This window comes from Rhipicephalus microplus, chromosome 7 (genome assembly GCF_043290135.1).
Source record: "Rhipicephalus microplus isolate Deutch F79 chromosome 7, USDA_Rmic, whole genome shotgun sequence".
In the NCBI taxonomy this organism is placed as follows: domain Eukaryota; kingdom Metazoa; phylum Arthropoda; class Arachnida; order Ixodida; family Ixodidae; genus Rhipicephalus; species Rhipicephalus microplus.
In genome coordinates, this window is record NC_134706.1 from 18,564,185 (window position 1) to 18,586,016 (window position 21,832).

General features: G+C 48.9%; 2 protein-coding genes across 7 annotated transcripts in view; one reads left to right on the forward strand and one right to left on the reverse strand.

Annotated features, from left to right (window-relative positions):
* Positions 1-21,832, forward strand: part of IRSp53 (Insulin receptor substrate 53 kDa) — a 347,305-nt gene that overhangs the window by 294,860 nt on the left and 30,613 nt on the right. The window lies entirely within an intron of this gene.
* Positions 14,915-18,454, reverse strand: LOC142767319 (uncharacterized). The gene has a single exon (XM_075868791.1). It carries the CDS (start codon positions 18,290-18,292, stop codon positions 15,653-15,655), a length of 2,640 nt encoding a protein of 879 aa, XP_075724906.1. The 5' UTR covers positions 18,293-18,454; the 3' UTR covers positions 14,915-15,652.

Here is a 21,832-nt window from a genome sequence, read left to right on the forward strand (position 1 = left end):
GTGCCAAGAAACAAGAAAGCGAATCCGCGTGTATCATAGAAATTAGACACTTATAGTTAGGCGTACCTAACGAGCTATACGTACGCGGCACAACACGTTGTGTACTCTGCATGTGAAGCGCTCAACGACACACTTAGTTCACCGTATTGACCGTACCGAGATACGTTTCGTTCTACTAGACGTACGCTATTAAAAAGAAAACAGCTTTTGGGTGCTTTTTAGCCCACTCGTGCGTTGGCGGCCGTCGTAATGGCCACTCGCATTTTTTATTCTTTATTCAATGATTACCCCGCTTAGCCCGAAGGCGCTGCAGCAGGGGGGTTACAATGTCGAGAAAAACACATCTTCATTATTACAGCACACTCGTTCATTTGATAAGTGATTCCATTCTCTAATGGAACGAACAAAAAACGAATAATCACACAAATTAGATCTGGTACGGTACTCTAAAATCTTGAAACAATGATCATTTCGCGAAGAGATATAATGAGGACTGTGAAGGTACTTTTCTTTTCGAATGCCGGTTTTACCATGCAATATTTGGTACAGGAGCTTTAGCCGCAGTTTCTTTCGACGCGATGAGAATAATTCCCACCCTAGTTCATTTTTCATATTGGTGCAACTGTCATTTCTTGAGTACCAGCTTAGGACAAACCTTGCAGCTCTATTTTGTATTTCTTCAAGTTTGTAACTTAAAGTACTTTGCCAGGGGTCCCACACGGCACAGGCGTATTCAAGCATAGGGCATAGGGCATCCAAGCCAAGGCAAATCATTTTGGATCCGTGGTTTACGTCTGTTTGTTCGGGATTCCTAAACGGATCGCTGGTTGGTACTTCCGATAGCAGCGCAATATCGTCCCTAAAAGTACTCGATTTGGGTCGGCTTTGTTGCTCTCCGCATTCGACGCCATCGCTGCGATTTCGCTATCTGGTTCCTACTTGAATCGAGATACCGTGAGAGCGTCACGCCGCGTTCACTCCGCCTCGTCACGATTACGCACGCCGCGTTTTTTTTTTTTTTTTTTCAGGCGTACGCGCGCATTCACGGAATAGATACGTTACGTTCTGCGCATGCGCCCTTCTCTCCCTCAACCACGCTGCGTTCGTGGGCTCGTTACGTACGCCCAACTAACCCCCGTATTCACAAACGCTCCTCGACTCGACTTTCACCCTTCACTTGACAGAGTTGAGCGCCGCGCCACAGCTCGGCTCAAAAATGACGCTGCGCTACTTGAGAATCACAGCAGATTATGGCTGATATGCAGTGACTTGCCGTGCCTAGAGATGGCGCTCCCATCGGCTTTCTCAAGTGTCTTTTTTTCTCCAGCCACCACGTGGCTGAAGCCTGCGCGTAGACCGACCACGTGCATGCGCAGGTGCTGTGAAGTATAGCGTATTTATTTATTATTGTGGTTCTTTTTGGCTTAGACCAGTGTATTTTAGTACAGTTTTCTAACACGTGGGCATCGGTAAACTGAGCTAGCCATGGTCAAAAAGACCGTAAAGTGTTCCGAGTGCGGGGTAGGGCGGAAGGTGGAAATTAGTGCGGAGGAGAAAGCAGAAGATGACGCCAAGTGTAGACAGTGCGAGTTCGAGGAGAAAATGAAAAATATGATGGCGGTCTAGAGTGGGCTCATGGAGAAAATCACAGAGCTGGAGAATGCATTCGCGAAGGAGCGAGAGAAAACGTCAGCCATGGAAGAAAGGCTCCGGGCAGCCGAGAAGGGCCTATCGAAGGTCGTGAAAGGGAACGAAGACGCAGGTGACGGCGGAAGCATTATGGCGACGACCCGTGCGGGAGAGATGAAGGAAACAGGCATGACAAAGGCAGATACATTGGCCACAGGGCCCAGCTACCGGGAAGTAGTTTTGAGGGAGGGAGGGAGCAAACCAGCAGCCGTGACTCACGCTAGTCACCTAGTCAGCAGCCAGGTGCAGGTTTCAGAAGGAATGTCTGAACAGGTCATCATCGCCGGTGACTCAAATTTAGTCCGATGCGCAGCGGCAATCAAAGAAAGGGTGAAAGGCGACAAGAGAGTTGCGATAGGGACGTTCCCAGGACAAACGCTGGGGACAGTAATGAGTCAAGCGGGTGAACAACTCGCAGCTAAAGCTAACAATCGTAACCTCGTTGTAATTGCGGGAGGGTTAAATGACGTCCTGAAAAAAGAATCGTCAGGACTAGCGACGACCTTGGCGAAAGGGGTGGATGACATGCGCACCGTGTCCCCCCAGGTGCAAATTGTAGTATGCACAGTACCGGAAGTACCAGTACGCAACATCAACCTGCAAAGAGCGGTTGTCGACGCAAACAAAGAGATATGGCGAATTAGTCGAGAGAAGGGTTTCGAGGTAGTGGATTTAAACAGGGAAGTGCACAGGTGGGGTGGATTCCAAAGAGACAAGATTCATTTCGATAAGAGGCTTGGACACGAGGTGGGCTGGCGACTGGCAGGACGCGCAATAGCTTTTTTGGGGGGCTCACGGGCCCTTCGGTGTCCGGGGTAGCTCGTAACAGGGAAAACAACCAGGAGGACGCTTTGACAGGTAGAATTGCGAAAAACCAGAAAAAAGGTAAAAGAAAAAGGAAAAAGGCGCGTGTTGCAATTAGTTACATAAACATGCAGGGTGGCAGAAAGAAGGCAAAATGGTTAGAGATTGAGGAGCAGTTAAACAAAGAACAGATAGGCGTGTATGCGGTTACAGAAACACACCTTAGAGACTTGGAAGAGCCACCACATATTAAAAATTATGTTTGGGAAGGGTGTAACAGGACCATATCGGAAAGGAAAGGGGGGGGGGGGGTGTAGGAATGCTAATACACCGCGGAGCCAAATGGGTTAGAGTGAAACAGACGTGTTCAGAGCACCTCTGGGTTCGGGGCACAGTAGGTGGAAAGGAAACGTGGCTAGGGGTAGCCTACTTGTGGACGGGGAATAACTGCAGAGAAAAGAATCAGGAGATAGTGGATTGCATGAGTGCGGATATTAAGAAATTTGGTAATGGGGCCGAAATCATCCTTCTAGGGGACATGAATGCCCACATACATGACCTTGACGGATATTCAGACACCAATGGGAAGTTATTACTAGATCTTTGCGAGCAACATAGTCTGGAGATAGTTAACACGGGGCCTAAATGTGACGGCCAGATCACATGGGAAGTCGGAAACAAGCAATCAAGTATTGATTATTGTCTCATGACTGAAGGAATTTACCACAAACTGACAGAAATGAGGATAGCCGAGGAAGGCATTAACAGCTTGGGTAGTGATCATAAACGAATAACATTACAAATGGGATACGAAACTGAAAATATGAGCATGGGATCAAAGTCTGGCAGCTCGTATTTAAATGACAAACAAATAATAAATATAGCCGCAAGAGTCGAGGAAGAAGTAGGCGAAATACCAGGCAAGGACTGGGAGTATAGTGAGCTGTTACATCTAATGACGAAGGAGATAGGGAAAGAGAAGAAAACTGTTTGCTGGAAAGGAAAAAGGAAGCCAAAAAGTTGGTGGAACAAGGAAATCCGGGAGGCGATCGAGAAGCGACGCGAAGCATCACGGGAGCATAGAAAGGCAAAAAAGGAGAAGCGGCCGCAGGACGAAGTCAAAAAAATATGGGAAATATATTTAGAGAAAAAATCCCTTGTACAGAAATTGGTAGAGGCAAAAATTAAAGGTGAAAGTGAACGCTGGATGACAGAGATACACGAAAAAAAGGAGGCCGCGCCTAGGATTTTTTGGAGCCACATAAAGGCGCTAGGTAGGAAGTCTGTCACAACGCAACAACATATTCTAGATGAAAGAGGAAATCAATTGGAAGGGTACGAAGCGCTAGGTTACATCCAAAAGGTAACAGCCGATTCGTTTCAAAAGAGCGTCCAGGGGATCTCCCCGGTGAGTAAAAGTGTGGCGGAGAAAGCAACAGAGGAAGAGCTAGCACTTGATAATTTCAACTGGAAAAAGGCCGAAGGAAAAATTCCAAAGCGCACTGCCGCGGGTTTAGATGGGATTCCCGTTAGCCTCATTAACGAACTAGGACATAACACTAAAGAAGCATTGTTAAAAGCAGTAGAAAAAAGCTTAAAGGACGGACAAATACCGGACAGTTGGCGACAAAGTAGAATGAACTTAATCTATAAAGGCAAGGGAGAAAAGGACAAGATTCGCTCGTATAGACCACTAACCATTACATCGGTACTATACAGGATGGCGATGCAAGCAGTAAAAATGAAAATAGAAACATGGGCCGAACATAACGATATTTTGGGAGAACTTCAGAACGGATTTCGAGTCGACAGGTGGTTAGACGATAACCTGTTTGTTCTCACTCAGTGTATAGAAATATCTAAAATAGAGAATAGGCCCTTGTACGTGGCTTTTCTAGACATCACTGGGGCATACGACAACGTTAATCAGGAAATTTTGTGGAATATATTGAAAGGAATGGGCATGGGCGACGACTGTATACAGCTTTTGAGGGAGATATACCGAGAAAATACAGTTTGCATAGAGTGGGAAGGAATGCGTAGCAAAGAGAACGTTGAGGTTAGCAGGGGTCTGAGACAGGGATGTCCTTTGTCCCCGCTGTTATTCATGCTGTACATGGTGAGTATGGAAAAAGCGCTAGAAGGTAGCAACATTGGTTTTAATCTGTCACACAAACAGGGCGGCATGATGATTGAGCAGAAGCTTCCAGGTTTATTTTATGCGGACGATATCGTCTTATTTGCGGACAGTCGAGATGATATACAGCAGCTGGCGAATATATGCGGAAGGGAAGGTGAAGCTCTTGGACTAGGATTCAGTGTAACGAAGTGTGGATTGATGGTATTCAATGATCCCTGTGATCAGACGGTGTCCATACAAGGCCAAGAAATACCGAGGGTAAGTGAATACAAGTACCTTGGAGTATGGGTAAATGAGAGTGATAGATACATGGAGGTACAGGAAAAAGCCTCGGCAGCAAAAGGAAAGAGGAATGCGGCAATAATGAAGCACAGAGCGTTGTGGGGATACAATAGGTATGAGGTGCTTCGAGGTCTGTGGAAGGGTGTAATGGTTCCAGGGCTTACTTTTGGGAACTCAGTGGTGTGCATGAGGGCAGAGGTGCAAGCGGGAATGGATGTAAATCAAAGGACTGTGGGACGCCTCGCGTTGGGTGCTCACGGGAAGACGACAAACGAGGCTGTAAAGGGCGATATGGGGTGGGCAGGTTTTGAGGCGAGGGAAGCGCAGAGCAAAATAAGGTTCGAAGAAAGGCTAAGAAATATGAAGGAGAGTAAATGGGCAGAGAAGGTGTTCCGTTATTTGTATAGGAAGAGCGTGGACACACAGTGGAGAAAAAGAACTAGAAGACTCACTAGTAAGTATACGGCTGGTATTGTAAGCCATATGTCAACAAAGAGCGTTAAGGGAAAAGTCAGGGAGGCGGAGAGGATTTACTGGATGGCAGCTATGGAGAAAAAACCGGCTTTGAGTAACTACCGAAAGGGCAAAAATGAAATAAGGAGGGAGGCATTTTACGATAATTCAAGGGGAAGCGCTTTACTGTTTGAAGCGAGATCGGGTTGCCTTAGAACGCGTAGTTATAAAGCAAGATTCAGTAAAGAAGAAGAACAATGCACATGCTGCGGGAAAGATAAGGAAACGGCGGAGCATGTTCTGATTGAATGTGGAGATATCCACCCAGGTGTACGTTTGGGCACGAGCCTACAGGAAGCCTTGGGTTTTAGGGACAACAATGGAAAGCTGAACACACCCACGATTGAAATAAGTAAGAGACGGTTAGAGTATTGGTGGCAGAAAATTAGAGAGAAAGGACAAAAATAAATATTGGAAAAATAAAATATGGACAGTGTGCCGTAAATGGCAGACAACTTAAGCTGAAAATTTACCTTTTTTTCCATTAAGATAGAATTTATCGAAGTAGAGGCATTAGGCCAACATAAAAAAAAAGAAAAAATGTTTTTTTTTTGTCGAGCCTGGTGGCATACTTGTCACCACCCCGTTATAAAGGGGACGCTCATAGCATCCATCCAGCATCCATCCATCAAGTGAAGGTGAAGCGTTGAGTGAAGGGACATTCTAGAATACGGGGGTAAAAGTGTCTGTTACCGTGCCTCCGCGAAAAGAACTGCGAAGCCATCTTAATAGGATGAAATCGCGAAAGTCGTCCCACCTCGATAAAACCCGATTGCTCATTGATTTTATCGGCCATAAAATATTCTACAAAGAAAACACGCACTAAGATGTCACGCGATAACGCAGTTAATGTGCGCGCATTGATGACCAGGGACGGATTGCTCCGTGTGGGCCCAATGAATTCGAATTACTCGTCGTCTGCTAGCCACGGCTGATGCAGACGGCATAGCGGGTGTATCACGCGGCGACGACGACCATGCTACATGGAAAAAAAGACGGAATTGATATTAACACGAGCGTAAACATTAAGTCGCACTGCTCAACCACTTGGGCGAACGCGTTATAGGAAGATCGTGTTCCCTTGTTTCTTCCAACATCAGAGCCGGCAATCAACCGGCCTTAAATAAAATACCTGAAAACGAAGCCTGTCTTTAATTTTTTGCTTGTTCTTACTCTGCTTCGCACTGCACGCTTCGCATTTTGCAGAGTCCTCTGGGAAGAAAAAGAGAATCCAAGTACCGAAAAAAAGGCGAATGCCCTGGTGCATTTACTCGCGATAAACTTTGCGGATGATGGAAAAGGAAACGCGAAAGGATTTTGAATTATGGTTGTCTTCGCAGAACACGCCTTGATAACTACGCCGTTCATGTCCCTTTGTTTCCTGTGTTTCCTGGCAGTTTTGTCGTTACATTTATTGTTTGTTTTTTTGAAGCTTGAGATTCTGGTATAGGGATTCTCTCTGTAGCCGCTATCAAAAACGTCTCTCATGACGCAGTTTCCTTCTCGAAGTCAGGAACAAACAAAGACTCGATTTAATCCACGAAATAAACAAAACGAATAGCAAAAGGTATTGTAAGGTCATTTCGCCTCGATCCCGATTTCCAATGTTTGTCGGGTTTCTTTGTTTGCCGCCGTAGTAAGCACAACCGCAAAATTTCGCCGACACTGAGGCAACAAAGCCTGGAAACAATATGGGACTCGCGTTCCCAGAAGCGTCCAGTGCGGCAAACAGGGACGCGCCCGGAATGCGTTCGCGGGACAGCATACATGTCGTTCAAAATTTTATCGCTCGCAACTTCTGGCTTTCGTGGTGTACTTCGTTTTTGTTTTCGGTTTCGTTTTCGTTCTCGCGAATTCTCGTTCACGCGCGAGACAAAAGTTAACTACACCCAGTGTTCAGCTGCGACGTAGAGACATCTGTTCGCAGTTGAGAAGGATAGAAAGTGCACCTGCGAATCTTGAGAAACAGGGGGGGGGGGGGGATGAACAACAAGAGGGAAGGCAGGAATATTAACCAGACACACGCCCGGTTTGCTACCCTACGCTGGGGGAATGGGAAGGGGCGCATAAAGATGAGAGAGAGAGGAAAGAGACGAGAAAGAGAGAGAAAAAGAAAAAAAAAAAGGATTGTCAGTCAATCGGCTGGCGCGTATGCAGCGGTGGCAAAGGCTTGAAGCAGTCATGGGGCCGCAGTTTGGGCAATTTAGGGAGGGTTCTAGATTACGTGCAACCTGAACAGGTGTACTATCGTGAGCAATATGAGTTCGAACACGCCACCACGTGTGGAATAGCCCTGAACCCTACATCGTCTGATCTTCTGCGGCCGCTGTCGAAATCAAAAGTGGAAAGAGTTCCGCGCATCCTCTAGCTGTTGGCATTGCGTACTTTATGCTCCCGCCTAGATTTCACAATTTATGCTCCGTACTTTATGCTCCCGCCTAGATGAATCACAATACCGTTGCTGCCAAGCGGGAGCATGTCAGTCACCGCAAGCAGTGATATGAATTCAGCTCAACGCAACCAGCCCGACTCAGTAACCACCAGGGTATGTAGCAGCTGACATATCGCCTGTGACGTACCCTGCCGTTATGCACAGGGCATGCTCGTATTGTATTGTTACGGGGCCGGTGACTTCTGTACAATCGCAATTACAGGGGAACAACCTCAGGCAAGAATCGCAATGGCTGATTGGCACACTCGTGCGCCTGTCAGCTGATTCTGCCCTTCCTCTTCCTTTACTTCATCTCCGTAACGGGACTCCCGGCCATTCTAATGACATATCATTAGGATATGTCATTGGAATATTTGAAAAAAAAGTTTTCGTTTGCACCTGTACAATTAAAACGACTGCTATATATAAGCTACGTCCGCCTCAAACTAGAATACGCCTCATCCATCTGGGATCCACATTAAGTCACATTATTTAACGAAATCGAATCGGTACAAAATCGCGCTGTTCGTCTCATCGTAGGTAATTATCATCGCTCTCTTAGTGTTTCAAGAATGAAGAGTACACTCCATATTCCATCACTCTCTATTCGCAGAAAGAAACCCCGCATCTCATCATTTCATAAAATCTATCACCACAATCCTTTCCTTCGCTCATTCTGGATTCACCCTGCATCGTACCATTCTGTTCGCCATGATCACGTGTACAAGTTCAGTATACCTCGTCGCAACACCTTAGCATCTTGACAATTATTCCTCCCTAAGACCTCAATAGATTGGAATAATCTACCTGCATCATTAGTAAGCACCACCGACCCCACTCGATAAGAATATACTAATCGTGAAATGTACTAATGAGCGTAAGTGTTATTGACTGTTTAGTGTATTCTTTATGGTTCTAGTTCAGTTGTCTTTTAATAAAGTGTGCTCCTTCCATCCAAAACTTCATCATTATATTTATCTTCGTGTTAAGTGTGTTTACATAATCCTGTAGTTATTTTGTTGTTCATCTGTATTTCGGCCCATCCCCTCTATAATGTACAAACGTACCCCGAGGGTTTTACAAATAAATAAATAAATTTTAATTTATGCTGGCTGGAGAGTTTGACATGCCTGTCCTATTTCTATTTTGTTTTCTCGAAAATTCTTTTTTTCCTTGCGTTATCATTCCTCGCGGCCGATGTCACGCAATCAGTGGCCGCTTTGCGGCAACACTAGTGAAACGGGAGTGCCTACAGTAAGCGGAAGAGCGCCCCCCTTCTTTCCCCTCATTTTTCCGCAGCGCTATCCATGTATCAGGCTATTTCGTGCCTGAGGGTATTTGCCACGTGCTCTTGCGTTCAAACTCGCATTTGTCGCGATAGTACCTGTCATTTTCAAAGGCACTGATGTCATCAAAGTGTGTTAGACCTAAAATGGTTACTTGTCATGTCACTTGGTGTCGCTGGCAGGGGACATCGCGACCGACAGAGACTACACCTCTATGGCAAACTCTTCATACCACACTCGAATAAGTAATTGAAGCTTTCCATGGCGGGTCTCCAAATGGCGGGCAAACGCGAAGGCTTGTGTTGGTCCTCACTTGTAGTTTCTTGTGGGTGAGTGTGCTGTTTTAATATGAAGCTGTATCTACTCGCCCCACTTGTTACTCTTGTAAAGAGGTTTATTGGTCGAACCGAACGGGCAGGTGGGAGATTGGAGATAGCGACAGGACGAGGAAGATGGAGGAGCTCGAGCGCCGATCTCGTGGTGCCTTACTCTCCGATGATGCTTGCTGTTCCCTTTTGTTGTCATCATTCCTTCATTATAATTGCCCCCGTAGAGAAAGATCAAGCCATCCTGGCGATCTAACAAGTAGGAACGAGCGGGTCGAAGTACGGCTTCAAGCGGTCCACGTGAACAGTGTCGTGTCCACGCCGACGATGGTCACCGGGTGGCGTAAGCGGTTCAATGGCGTAATTGACGGGCGATGTGCGCTCTACCACGTGGTATGGGCCATGGTAATTTGAAAGTAGCTTGGTAGACAAACCAGGTGCACAGGGTGGTACATACAGCCATACAAGGGTTCCAGGGGCAAACTTGGCGGCAGGAGGGCGGTCGTCATCGCGGGCCTTTTTCTGGCGTTGCTGGTCAGCCGTAGTAAACTGCTTCGCTAGTTGGCGGCATTCTTCTGCGTGACGGGCGGCTTCAGACACGGTCGTGCACTCAGATACATCTGGTGCGTATGGCAGCAAAGTGTCAATTGTGTGCGATGGTTGACGTCCGTATAGAAGGTAGAATGGAGAAAAGCCGGTGGTGACTTGGGTAGCGGTGTTGTACGCGTAGGTCGCAAACGGAAGAACCAGGTCCCAGTTCGTTTGGTCAGATGCCACATGCGTCGCGAGCATGTCACCCAGGGTCCGATTAAACCGCTCAGTCAGGCCATTCGTCTGAGGGTGGTAAGCAGTACTCATCCGGTGTACAATGTGGCACTGACGGAGAAGTACTTGAATTACGTCGGATAGAAATACACGGCCCCGGTCACTGAGGAGCTCGCGAGGAGGGCCGTGACGCAACACAAACCAATGGAGGATGAAAGATGCGACGTCGTGAGCGGTCGCCGTAGGAAGAACAGTGGTTTCGGCGTACCGTGTCAGGTGATCTACAGCAACGATAGCCCACCGATTACCTGCTGTGGTCAATGGCAGTGGTCCATAAAGGTCGATTCCGACGCGATCGAATGGGCGGTCAGGGCACGCAAGCGGCTGTAGTGGAGCTGCTCCTGCATTCGGTGTCTGTTTTCCTCGCTGACACTCGTGGCAGCCGCGAATAAACTGTCGAACAAAAAAGTAAACATCCCACGCCAGTAGTACCGCTTCCTTAAACGCTCGTAGGTCTTGAAGACACCGGCGTGAGCGCATTGCGGGTCGGAGTGAAATGATGCACAGATTGTAGAGCGCAGCTTTCGGGGAATAACAAGCAGCCACTTCCTGCCGTCTGGTGAGTAATTGCGCCGGTACAAGAGGCCACCTCGAATGGTGAAGTGCGAAGCCTGGCGTCGCATTGCTCGAGTGATGGGAAGTGTCGGTACCCCAGATAAGACGTCCAGAAGCGAAGTTATCCATGGATCGTCGCGCTGTGCAGAGGTCATTGTGTCGATGTCAAGAGCGGACAGCGCGTGTTCCATAGAAGATATAGAGGCAGCCTCAGTCGACAGTGGTGATCGCGAGAGCGCATCAGCATCGGCATGTTGGCGGCCGGAACGGTACACGACGCGGATGTCATACTCTTGAAGTCGCAGAGCCCAACCAGCAAGGCGACCTGATGGATCCTTCAGCGACGACAACCAACATAAGGCATGATGGTCTGTAACTACAGCAAAGGTGCGGCCATATAAGTATGGGCGAAATTTCACAATTGCCCAAAGTATGGCTAAGCACTCTTTTTCGGTAACACTGTAGTTTACCTCAGCCTTGTTGAGCGTTCTGCTGGCGTAGGCGACGACATACTCAGGGGATCCAGGCTTGCGTTGAGCGAGAACTGCACCGAGACCGACACCGCTGGCGTCTGTATGGATTTCAGTTGCAGCCGTGGGATCATAGTGGCGCAATATAGGCGGTGATGTCAGGAGACGGCGAAGAGTGGTAAATGCGTGATCACATTCGGAAGACCATGATGAGATGTCGTTGGCACTGCTTAAAAGTTGGGTCAAAGGGGCAATTATGGAGGCAAAGTTGCGCACAAACCGACGAAAGTAGGAGCACAATCCTGCGAAGCTGCGTAACTGTTTTACAGTCGTTGGTTTGGGGAATTCAGCAACAGCGCGTAGTTTATCCGGGTAGGGAAGAACACCATCCTTTGATACGACGTGACCAAGAATGGTGAGCGTCCGAGCAGCGAAGTGGCATTTCTTGAGATTCAGTTGGAGCTGCGCATTCTTCAGACACGTGAGTACATGTTTCAGGCGTACAAGGTGTGTTGCGAAATCGGGTGCAAAGACGACGATATCGTCGAGGTAGCAGAGGCATATGTTCCATTTCAAACCCCGCAGAACCGAGTCCATCATACGCTCGAATGTGGCCGGTGCATTGCAGAGGCCGAAGGGCATGACATTGAACTCATATAGCCCGTCCAGTGTCACGAATGCTGTTTTTGGACGATCACCATCTGCTAAGGGCACCTGCCAATAACCCGAACGCAAATCTAACGACGAAAAAAACTCGGCACCTTGTAAGCAATCAAGGGGGTCATCAATCCTGGGCAAAGGGTATACGTCTTTGCGAGTGATCTTATTTAAGCGCCTGTAATCAACGCAGAAGCGAATTGTACCATCCTTCTTCTTAACAAGAACGACAGGTGATGCCCATGGACTTTGGGAAGGTCGGATAACGTCGCGCTTGAGCATATCGTCAACGTGTTCGGTGATAACCTGACGTTCTGTGGCGGAAACACGGTATGGTCGCTGTCGTGCTGGCGCGTTGGAACCTGTGTCGATGCGGTGGAAAAAACTGGGAGTTCGGCCAAGGGTAGGTTGAGCAACGTCAAAGGATTCACGAAACTGGTAGAGCAGCTGAAGGAGCTCAGAGCGTTGAGATGGCGATAGTCCGTCGGCAATCGATGAATCGAAAAGCTCGCAAGGTGGTATATTAAAAGAGTTGAGGGCACTGATGGCGTCGTAGTCACCGGAACAATCTGGCGGCATGGTAAAAATTTATTCTTTATCAATGGCATGCACGTGTCCAAGAGATTCACCTTGAAACAGTTCAACGGGATACGGAAGGGGATTGATGAGGCAAAGAGCACTGTTTCCTTCAGAAATAGAGAAGGTTGAATAAGGCAGAAGAAGTGATCTTCGACTAAGGAAGAGGCTTGATGGCTCAAAGAATGCAGCTTCGTTCCTAATGCCGTCACAGAACACGGGGAGCAACACAGCTGCTGTCGGAGGAATTTCAGTGCCTTCTTTGACGACGAGTTTGTGTACGGCGGGCTGAATGCGGCTGGTTGGTTGATCGTAAAACGGGAAAAGTTCAAGCTCCGATCTTGCACAATCAATAACGGCATGGTTACGCGATAAAAAATCCCATCCAAGTATGATGTCGTGTGAGCACGACGACAGGACAATAAACTCAACAGTGTAGTGGTCCTTCGCGATCATAAGTCGGACAGTACAGGCGGCTACAGGCTGAACCGGGTCCCCATTCACTGTTTGCAAGGACATCATATTAAGAGGCGTCGTCACTTTTCGGAGCTTGCGGCAAAGTTTAGCGTCTATCATGGAAACGGCAGCACCAGTGTCCACTAGAGCATATGCTCGAGTACCTTCTACAAAAACTTCGACAATATTCGACGGCAATGTCCGAGAACTTGAGCGTTTCGACAGCGCAGTTCTTGCCTCCTGAACTGCGGCGGTTAGTTTCCCTCGTGTTCAGGAGCTGGGCGACGACGCATGGGTGACAGGGAGCGACGACGGGGTGAAGGTGAGCGACCAGACATAGTACGCGGACATTCCCGTGAAGACGAGCTTGACTGAGGGTCAGAATTTTCCAGACGGGATGGAGAAAGGTCCATGAAGCTGTTCAGTGTCCGGGCGTCTGTGTATCCCGGCACGCGACGACGGCAGTAACGGGCGATATGGCCAGGGCCGCCGCACGCAAAACAGATGGGCCGGTTATCGCGCGTTCTCCAAGTATTGGCGACGAGGGGACCAGTCCATGCGGCAGACGGGTGAGTCGAGGCTGTGGTGGCAATGGGAGGAACCCAGGTGGTGGACGGCTGAGTCGGGGCTGAGGTATACGGCAGTCCCTGGAACGACGGGGGGTGGTGTCGCTGCTGCCGCTTTAGTGCCTCAGCGTAAGTAAGAGGCGCAGTGACGGGGGGCTGCTGCAAGGGCACCGGCATAGCCTCGGAAATTTGCTCCTGGACCACATGTCGGAGCATGGGAGCCAATGGTGGTGGGTGTCGCAGTGGCTGTTGGTGCGAGAGCTCCTGGCGTTGAGCAAAAGGCAGCAGATGAAGCTGCCGAACCACTTCCTCTCGCACGAAGTCTTTCATTTGCGCGAGAAGGTTTGTCGGGTCAGTCATAGCGTCCAGTGCGGCCACTGGTTGGATTGTCTGGAATGAGCGTCGCGTCTGAGCTCGTTGCCTCCGCAATTCATCATAGCTTTGGCACAAAGACACTACTTCTGCCACAGTGCTTGGAGACTTCGCGAGAAGCATCTGGCAAACGTCATCGTCGACGCCCTTCATAATGTGCTGTATCTTCGCACTCTCGCTCATGGAAGCATCGACGCGACGGCAGAGATCAATCACATCTTCTATATATGATGTGAAAGTTTCACCTGGCTCCTGTGCCCGTGTGCGCAGACGTTGTTCGGCGCGTAGCTTCCGTAAGGCAGGACGACCAAAAACGGCACGTATTGCCTCCTTGAAGGTGGACCAATTCGCGAACTCGGTTTCGTGGTTCGTATACCACAGCTTGGCCACGTCGGTGAGATAAAAATTGACAGTGCCTAACTTAGCAGCGTCATCCCACCTGTTATGTCCACTGACTTTCTCGTATGACGACAGCCAATCCTCGACGTCCTGGTCTTCGGTGCCGGCAAAGATCGGGGGGTCTCGCTGATGAACCGGGCCGGGGCAAGTAGCGGCCGCGAGAGGTATTGTTTGTTGGGCAGCGTCAACTTGCATGGTCGACGGCAGGGTGCGAGACCGGAGTTCCAGGTTGTAGGCGATGTGGTTACCCAGCACGATCCACCAAATGTAAAGAGGTTTATTGGTCGAACCAAACGGGCAGGTGGGAGATTGGAGATAGCGACAGGACGAGGAAGATGGAGGAGCTCGAGCGCCGATCTCGTGGTGCCTTACTCTGCGATGATGCTTGCTGTTCCCTTTTGTTGTCATCATTCCTTCTGTTAGCGTCCTCTATCCCGCTTTTTGGTAAAATTTAGGGTGTCGCCGGTATGGCCGTAAAAAGATGAAAATTGATAGAAGACACAACACACGACTCACGCACTGTTAAGAAAAAGTAAACAAAAGAAGGCTGTATTTAATTAAAAAACTAGGTTACAATTATTACTCGCGCAACCGTTCCATTCCGCACATCGCACAACGCACAACCGCTCAAGTCGCTCGCAATTCGCAGACTCCCGTTCGTTCGCCGTTCTCGCTGCGTCTCTGGCTCTTCCCGCGCTTTCTCGCTCTCCTCTGTCGACCACAGATCCGAGTACACATACGCGCACGCTGACACAAACGCGCACGCACCACACACACACACACACACGCACGTGCACAAATTGTTCCACGAAGTCAGTGGTAGAGGTCCGTCGCTTAGCCATTCGGGGAAACAGAGTCGAACGTCCCACAGGCCACGGATGCACAAAGGGACATGTTTCTCTCTTCTTGCACCCGAACTGGCAAGGTGCATTAAAGCGGGCCGCCGCCTTTGTGCTGACCCGGCGCCCGCAGGTCTGGAAGGCTCGCCGATCGCTGCTGCCCATAAACAGGGAGGACGGCCCCTTCGAGTGACCAACGGACACTCGCACGGCACAACACACGCAAAAAGAAAGAAATAAAACAAAACTTGGAAGATTTGAGGCAGTCGCGTACACTCGGTCGTCCTGACAGTCATTAACGTCCTCGTTAATGGAAAAAAGATCATAAACAAACACACACGCCAATACACAAACAGAATTGTTTCCTTCGTCAAAGAAGACAAGAAAAAAAACAACTGTTTCAGTACGCACAGTTCCCTCGGTAACTCCCGGCACGCACTGAAGTTCTCAACAGACGCCAACGCAACTATGTCGCACTCGCATAGGGATGGGTCTTGGCGCAGCTACGGGCCGAACGTCTCAGTCGCTGCACGTCACATTCGGGGGCGTCTGACTCCTCCGCAGACTCTCCGTCGTCATCAAGGTGTGAATGCGGATTGGTCGTTGTCCAGCACTTCAACTGCGACACGTGCGCAATTGTCGCGAAGCGGCTCGCCCTTGTTTCGTCAAGGTCGGCAACTCGATACGTGTCAGCTGGCAACACTGCCGTGATTACAAGGGGGCCCCTATATTTTGGCTGGGCTTTGGCAGGCTTTCCCGTCTGTTCTGGAGCCCTCGTCATGAAGACCACGTCACCGACACCGTACATTTTAGCCGGGAAGTGGCGTTTGTCGTAAGCGACCTTCATCTTCTTCTGCTCGCTCACGAGGCGCTGCCGTACACGTTCGCGCAACCCGCCGGGCTCCTCCCACTCTGACGCTTTAGATTCAACCAAGCGCTTCAGTGCCACGCTGTGAAATTCCGGTCGATAACCATGTAACATCTCGAAGGGAGTCTTCCCGGTCGTCTTGTTTACAGCGTTGTTCAAGCTGCACTCTGCCTCACTGAGCTTTTCGTCCCAATCTCGCTGCTCTGTATCGACCATCGATGTAGTAATGACTGGGTTCGCATACTCGGAATGTGTCTCAGTTCCGATTCCCTCTCTTTTCCGCTCTCCGACGATGTCGCGTACAGCCTCTCGCTTTGCTGCATTCGTGCCGTAGGGCCGAACAGCCACGGGAGCGCTACCAGGTATCTCCTGTATGTCCATCGAAAGGGCAGATGTGCAGCCAAGTTCGCTGAGATTGGCGGCGAAACAATCCCGGTACTCATTTAGGAGGCACGCGAGCTCACGACGCTGCTCCTCTGTTACGGAGGGGCCTATTTTAATTCCCTCGCACCCAATCGGCCGTTGCGCCTCCGTAACCAGAATTTGCTCTGGCTCCGCCGCGCTGCACTCCTCTCTGCACTCATTTATTTCCTTCATCTCGCAACCCGGGATGTCCACCTCTGTCGCGTGGCCAAGTCTTTGTCCTTTACGTAGAACCACGTCATTTCCGCTCGCAAACACCGGCACAGTAACCTCTCCGTCCTCCATGTCAACAAGAATTTCGCACCCACAGTTGTTGAATAGCACTGCACCAGTGACGTTAGACTGCGATGACAGTCTCACCCAATTTATAACATTGGCCTGCAGTGGGGTCTCTTCAGCAGTTTTCAAACGTAATTTCGGACATGAAACGAAGGGTTCGAGATGTGAGAATGGGCACTCGTCTCTATGCCAGAATTGCAAGCTGTCGCCCAGCTTAGCGTAGGTCACATATGGCAGCTCTGTAAACGTGCGACCGACAAGCAAATCGACCGACTGGGCCTCGTCGGGTACAACAAGTATCTGTATGTTCTTGCCAACGACGCCATCTATCAGCAAGTCGGCCCGGCACCTGCCAATCGCACGAGCAGCTGGAACTCCCTGGCTGCCGAAACCATACAGAGCTGTCGCATCTTCCAGCACTTCCGCTCCACACCGCACCGCCGCTGATTCGCGCAGTAAGCAACCGGAACTGCCTGTGTCTATCATGCCAATCAAAGTCTCATTGCCATTCCATTTAACGTGCTTCAAAAGCACGCCAGGGTCAATTTTCTCTCCAGACACAGCGTTCGTCTCATTTTTGGGGCCTTTTGCTTGGCAGTGTTTTTGGGTATGCCCAGTCCTCCCACATTTTAGACATTTTTCTATTCGTCTTTCCTCTGGGCAATCCCGCGAAATGTGTCCGAATTTAAGACAATTATAACATTTTCGCTCACCGTTCTGATTTGTGATAGGTGGTCGCTGGTCCCGCCTGTCGTACCCGGACGCACCCTGCAGCGGTGCCTTGGGTGCAGGTTGCATACGAGGTGCATCGCTTGTCGCTCTTCGCTCAGCCGCTGTCCCGAAGCGTTCCCGTCGCTCACGGTCGATCCGCTCAAATTCCTGAATGTCGTGCAACAGGTCATCCGCGTCTTCGTGCGACCTTCCGAGAAGCATTGTGCATAACTCCCGTGATCGCAGACCGGTCAGCACCTGCTCCCTCGTATCACAGAAATCTAAGTGCGCCTCTCTGCAAAGGCGCACCTTCTCGTGGAAGTACGCAGCCGTGTTCTCATTTCGCTGCTGCATTCGCTCTTGCATACGCCTCCATCTCTCCGCCGCCCGTGTCTGACTGTAGAAAGTCCGCCCGAACATCCGCTCGAAATCGTCCCACGATGAAATTTCGGCAGCTCTCGAACGGTACCAATCCTTTGCCGCGCCGACCAGGTGACACTTGGCAGTTTCGAGCAGGAATGGCGTTGGCCACCGGTGAAGCGTAGCCGTCTGGCGCAAACTTTCCATCCATTCCCGGGCTGCTGACGCGCAACCATCACCGGAAAAGTCTGGAATATTCCTGCTCAAATCGGGCATCACTTGAAACGTGTTGATGGCCGCCTGGTGTGGAGCCCCCGACGACTCCGGCTGAGGCAGCCGCCGCAGCAGGTCCGCCAACAAGCGGTCTTTCTCGCGCAAAGCGTCGAAAAGTTCCCGCTTGGTGAGCCCAGCACAGTCGTCGTCATCACGGTGACCACTCTCCTCCGGCGATGATCCGTCCAGCATGGCTGATGTTAGCTCTCTGCAAGTGCACGCTCACTGGAAGTCCACCATTGCTTTGTTCTCGCACTGACGCAGTCGCACTCCTCGCTAAGGTTTTTCAAACTCGTTCCGAACGTTTTCTAAAATCGGTCAAATCCCACTTCTGATGAATGTTAGCGTCCTCTATCCCGCTTTTTGGTAAAATTTAGGGTGTCGCCGGTATGGCCGTAAAAAGATGAAAATTGATAGAAGACACAACACACGACTCACGCACTGTTAAGAAAAAGTAAACAAAAGAAGGCTCTATTTATTTAAAAAACTAGGTTACAATTATTACTCGCGCAACCGTTCCATTCCGCACATCGCACAACGCACAACCGCTCAAGTCGCTCGCAATTCGCAGACTCCCGTTCGTTCGCCGTTCTCGCTGCGTCTCTGGCTCTTCCCGCGCTTTCTCGCTCTCCTCTGTCGACCACAGATCCGAGTACACATACGCGCACGCTGACACAAACGCGCACGCACCACACACACACACACACACGCACGTGCACAAATTGTTCCACGAAGTCAGTGGTAGAGGTCCGTCGCTTAGCCATTCGGGGAAACAGAGTCGAACGTCCCACAGGCCACGGATGCACAAAGGGACATGTTTCTCTCTTCTTGCACCCGAACTGGCAAGGTGCATTAAAGCGGGCCGCCGCCTTTGTGCTGACCCGGCGCCCGCAGGTCTGGAAGGCTCGCCGATCGCTGCTGCCCATAAACAGGGAGGACGGCCCCTTCGAGTGACCAACGGACACTCGCACGGCACAACACACGCAAAAAGAAAGAAATAAAACAAAACTTGGAAGATTTGAGGCAGTCGCGTACACTTCAATATACTCTGATCGACGGCTCATTCTTCAAACTCCTTGATTAAAGCGGTGGATTATGATGCCTTTACCTATCCACGACTTTGTAGTAGCCGTCGAACTATTCAAGCCATTGGTTCTTATTAGGTTGTGCCCCTCGAAGTCGTTTCTGATGCAAGCCGCGTCGATATCGATGAATGAAGGTATTCCTAATTGAAGGTAATCGTTAAAGCATGTTGTTAATGAGCCATCTATTACGCATCAAAATCTCTTCTTATATGCATAACTGAGTATGCTTTGAAGTGCAAAAAACCAATACCAAAATCCAAACCAAAAAACGAAATTACGTGAAGCGAAGCTCGTTTCGCAAACTCGTTTTAATAAAAAACCGAGAAAAGCCCACGAACGAAGCATAAAGAATAAAACAGAATACCAATCTCATAAACACAGCCTGTAGGTAAAGATATACTGAGTTGGAAGCAAAAAGAAATGTGCGCAAACAGTCAAGACATCTCTCATAAACCATCACGAACAGACACGAAAGGGAAAGAAGAATGCTTGGTTAAGGAAAATTTGAGTTAAAATGGGCGAACTTACACAGCAGGAGAAGCCGGTGTGCTTCAGAAAGAGTTCGAAATATGCTTGGGACATGAGGTGTACATAATGAATCATCTGGTGTTTTTTTTTTCACCTTTTTTTGGGGGGGGGTCTTGATGTTTGGAGTTTGCCAAGCGAATGCGGGTCTTCTTCGTAATCAGTGATGGAACGAATGAGTGAGTAGAGCCGTGGAATGTCTCATTAAGCAGCGGTGCTCTTAGGTTCAATCAAGGCCCAAAGAGGGGCGATGCAGCGCTGTGCTCCATGCATGGCACGATGAGCCATGCTGTCAGCTTTGTTCTTTTTACTTTTAGAACACTAGGAGTGGTGAAGCAAGAATACATGTGATTTCAAATCCGAATTGAGCACAGATTCCTTGTCCGAGTGTAATAGCTGGCAGAAGAGTCGAAACATTCTCTGAATACCAAAATACATAATTACAAGCGCTATAATGGTTGTGATTAGGAATTATCAACTAGCCAGAAGCACCGCTTTGATCAATGTAGTCAAATTCCGCTGAAGTAAGTGATCGGAGGCCTAGTTATTTAAATAAAGAAATCTCAGCATATCCCCGCACTGAATGATGATGAGTGGGGCGAAGCGTCCGTCAGTCTGTCCGGGCTTCCGCCCGTTCATTCGTTCTTGCTTCTGTCCGTTCGTGTGTCCGTCCGTACGTCCATCCGTTCATGCGTCCGTTCGTGTACGTGTGCGTCCATCCATCCATACGTCCATCCGTGCGTCCGTTCGTTCGTGCGTCCGTGTTTGTCGAAAATCATTGTTCATAATGTGGTGCACTATATCGGGGTACTTTTGTTTGGCATCCGAGTTTTTCGAACATACACCAACGCGCGGGCTCATACATTTCATACTCATCAAAATTATGCCGCCATTGCGGGGAATCTAACCGACCCTTGTCCCCGACAATACGAACCTGACACGAAAGCTTGCTGATCTATCACAGCGACTCTTGGAGCCTTCGAAACACATAGTTACACAGCGCCACTCCGTTGTGCCGTAAATATCGCACTCAGTAACGTCGGTTTGTTTATAGCTCTATCTAGTGTAATACACAAGTACTGGAGAAACAAAATAAAGTAGTTCCACACTAGGGGTAACAAGTCTGAAATACGTGAACCTGGATAGCTTTGTTTCTTTGTACTTCGTTTATGCACTGTACTTTTTCTTCTCGTTTTCTTTCTTTTTCTCTTGTCCAAATGTTCTGTCTTTTTCATTTTTTCATTCACGCTTTTGTTGCAATTTAATCCTCTCTTTCTCTCCCTCTTTATTTTTTTTTTGCCTCTTAAGACCGCACACTGTCCGTTTATCGCCGTCCGGTGTCTACAGCAGATGTAGCACAGGTAAATGTTAACAAACAGAAACATCTGTGAACATCAAAAAGTTTTAAAAAGTGAGTAAACCACAACAGGCGAAATAAAAGGACACAGCACCTTAAAAACATCGACATTTGACTACCCGTGGATCGAACCACATGACATACAAAACTTCTAACAAGAGCATAATGAAAGATCGTTAACCAGAGAGAAATAGAAGGTCATGACACCATAGAAATGGCAAAAATAGTAACGCCAATGTCGGGATGTTAACGCTGAAGTTTCTCACCATCTTGGCCTATGATAGCAGCAGTACTTGATACGCTGGCGGGGTAGCAACTGAGTAGCTTCAGTTTTATGAAGCCCCACGGGACGGATTTAAGCTCTCCATTAGTAAAGTACTCTGTACTCTAAATCGTTACTCACTGTTTTATAACCCCCCCCCCATCACCATTGTCCAATTTTCTGTGTGCACATAAGCTATGTAAGATGTATCCGGAAATAAAATTCTCTTAGACCAAGGCTTTGGCGTCTTTTATGTTCAATTCAATAATTTCCGTAGTGCCCCTTAAAGCATTGCTTAGTAATCAGGCTGTGTAAACTACCAAGGCTGTGAAAAAAGGATCACTTTGGCTATTTCATGTTAATTTTCCTTGAAGGGGCCCTGTAACACTTTTTTGAGTACCAATAGTATTAATTTACTAGAAAAGCGTATTACCTCACAAATTGAATGCCACAAAAATTTTAAGAATCCTCCCAGTACGAGTGGAGTTACGAAGGTTTGTCAC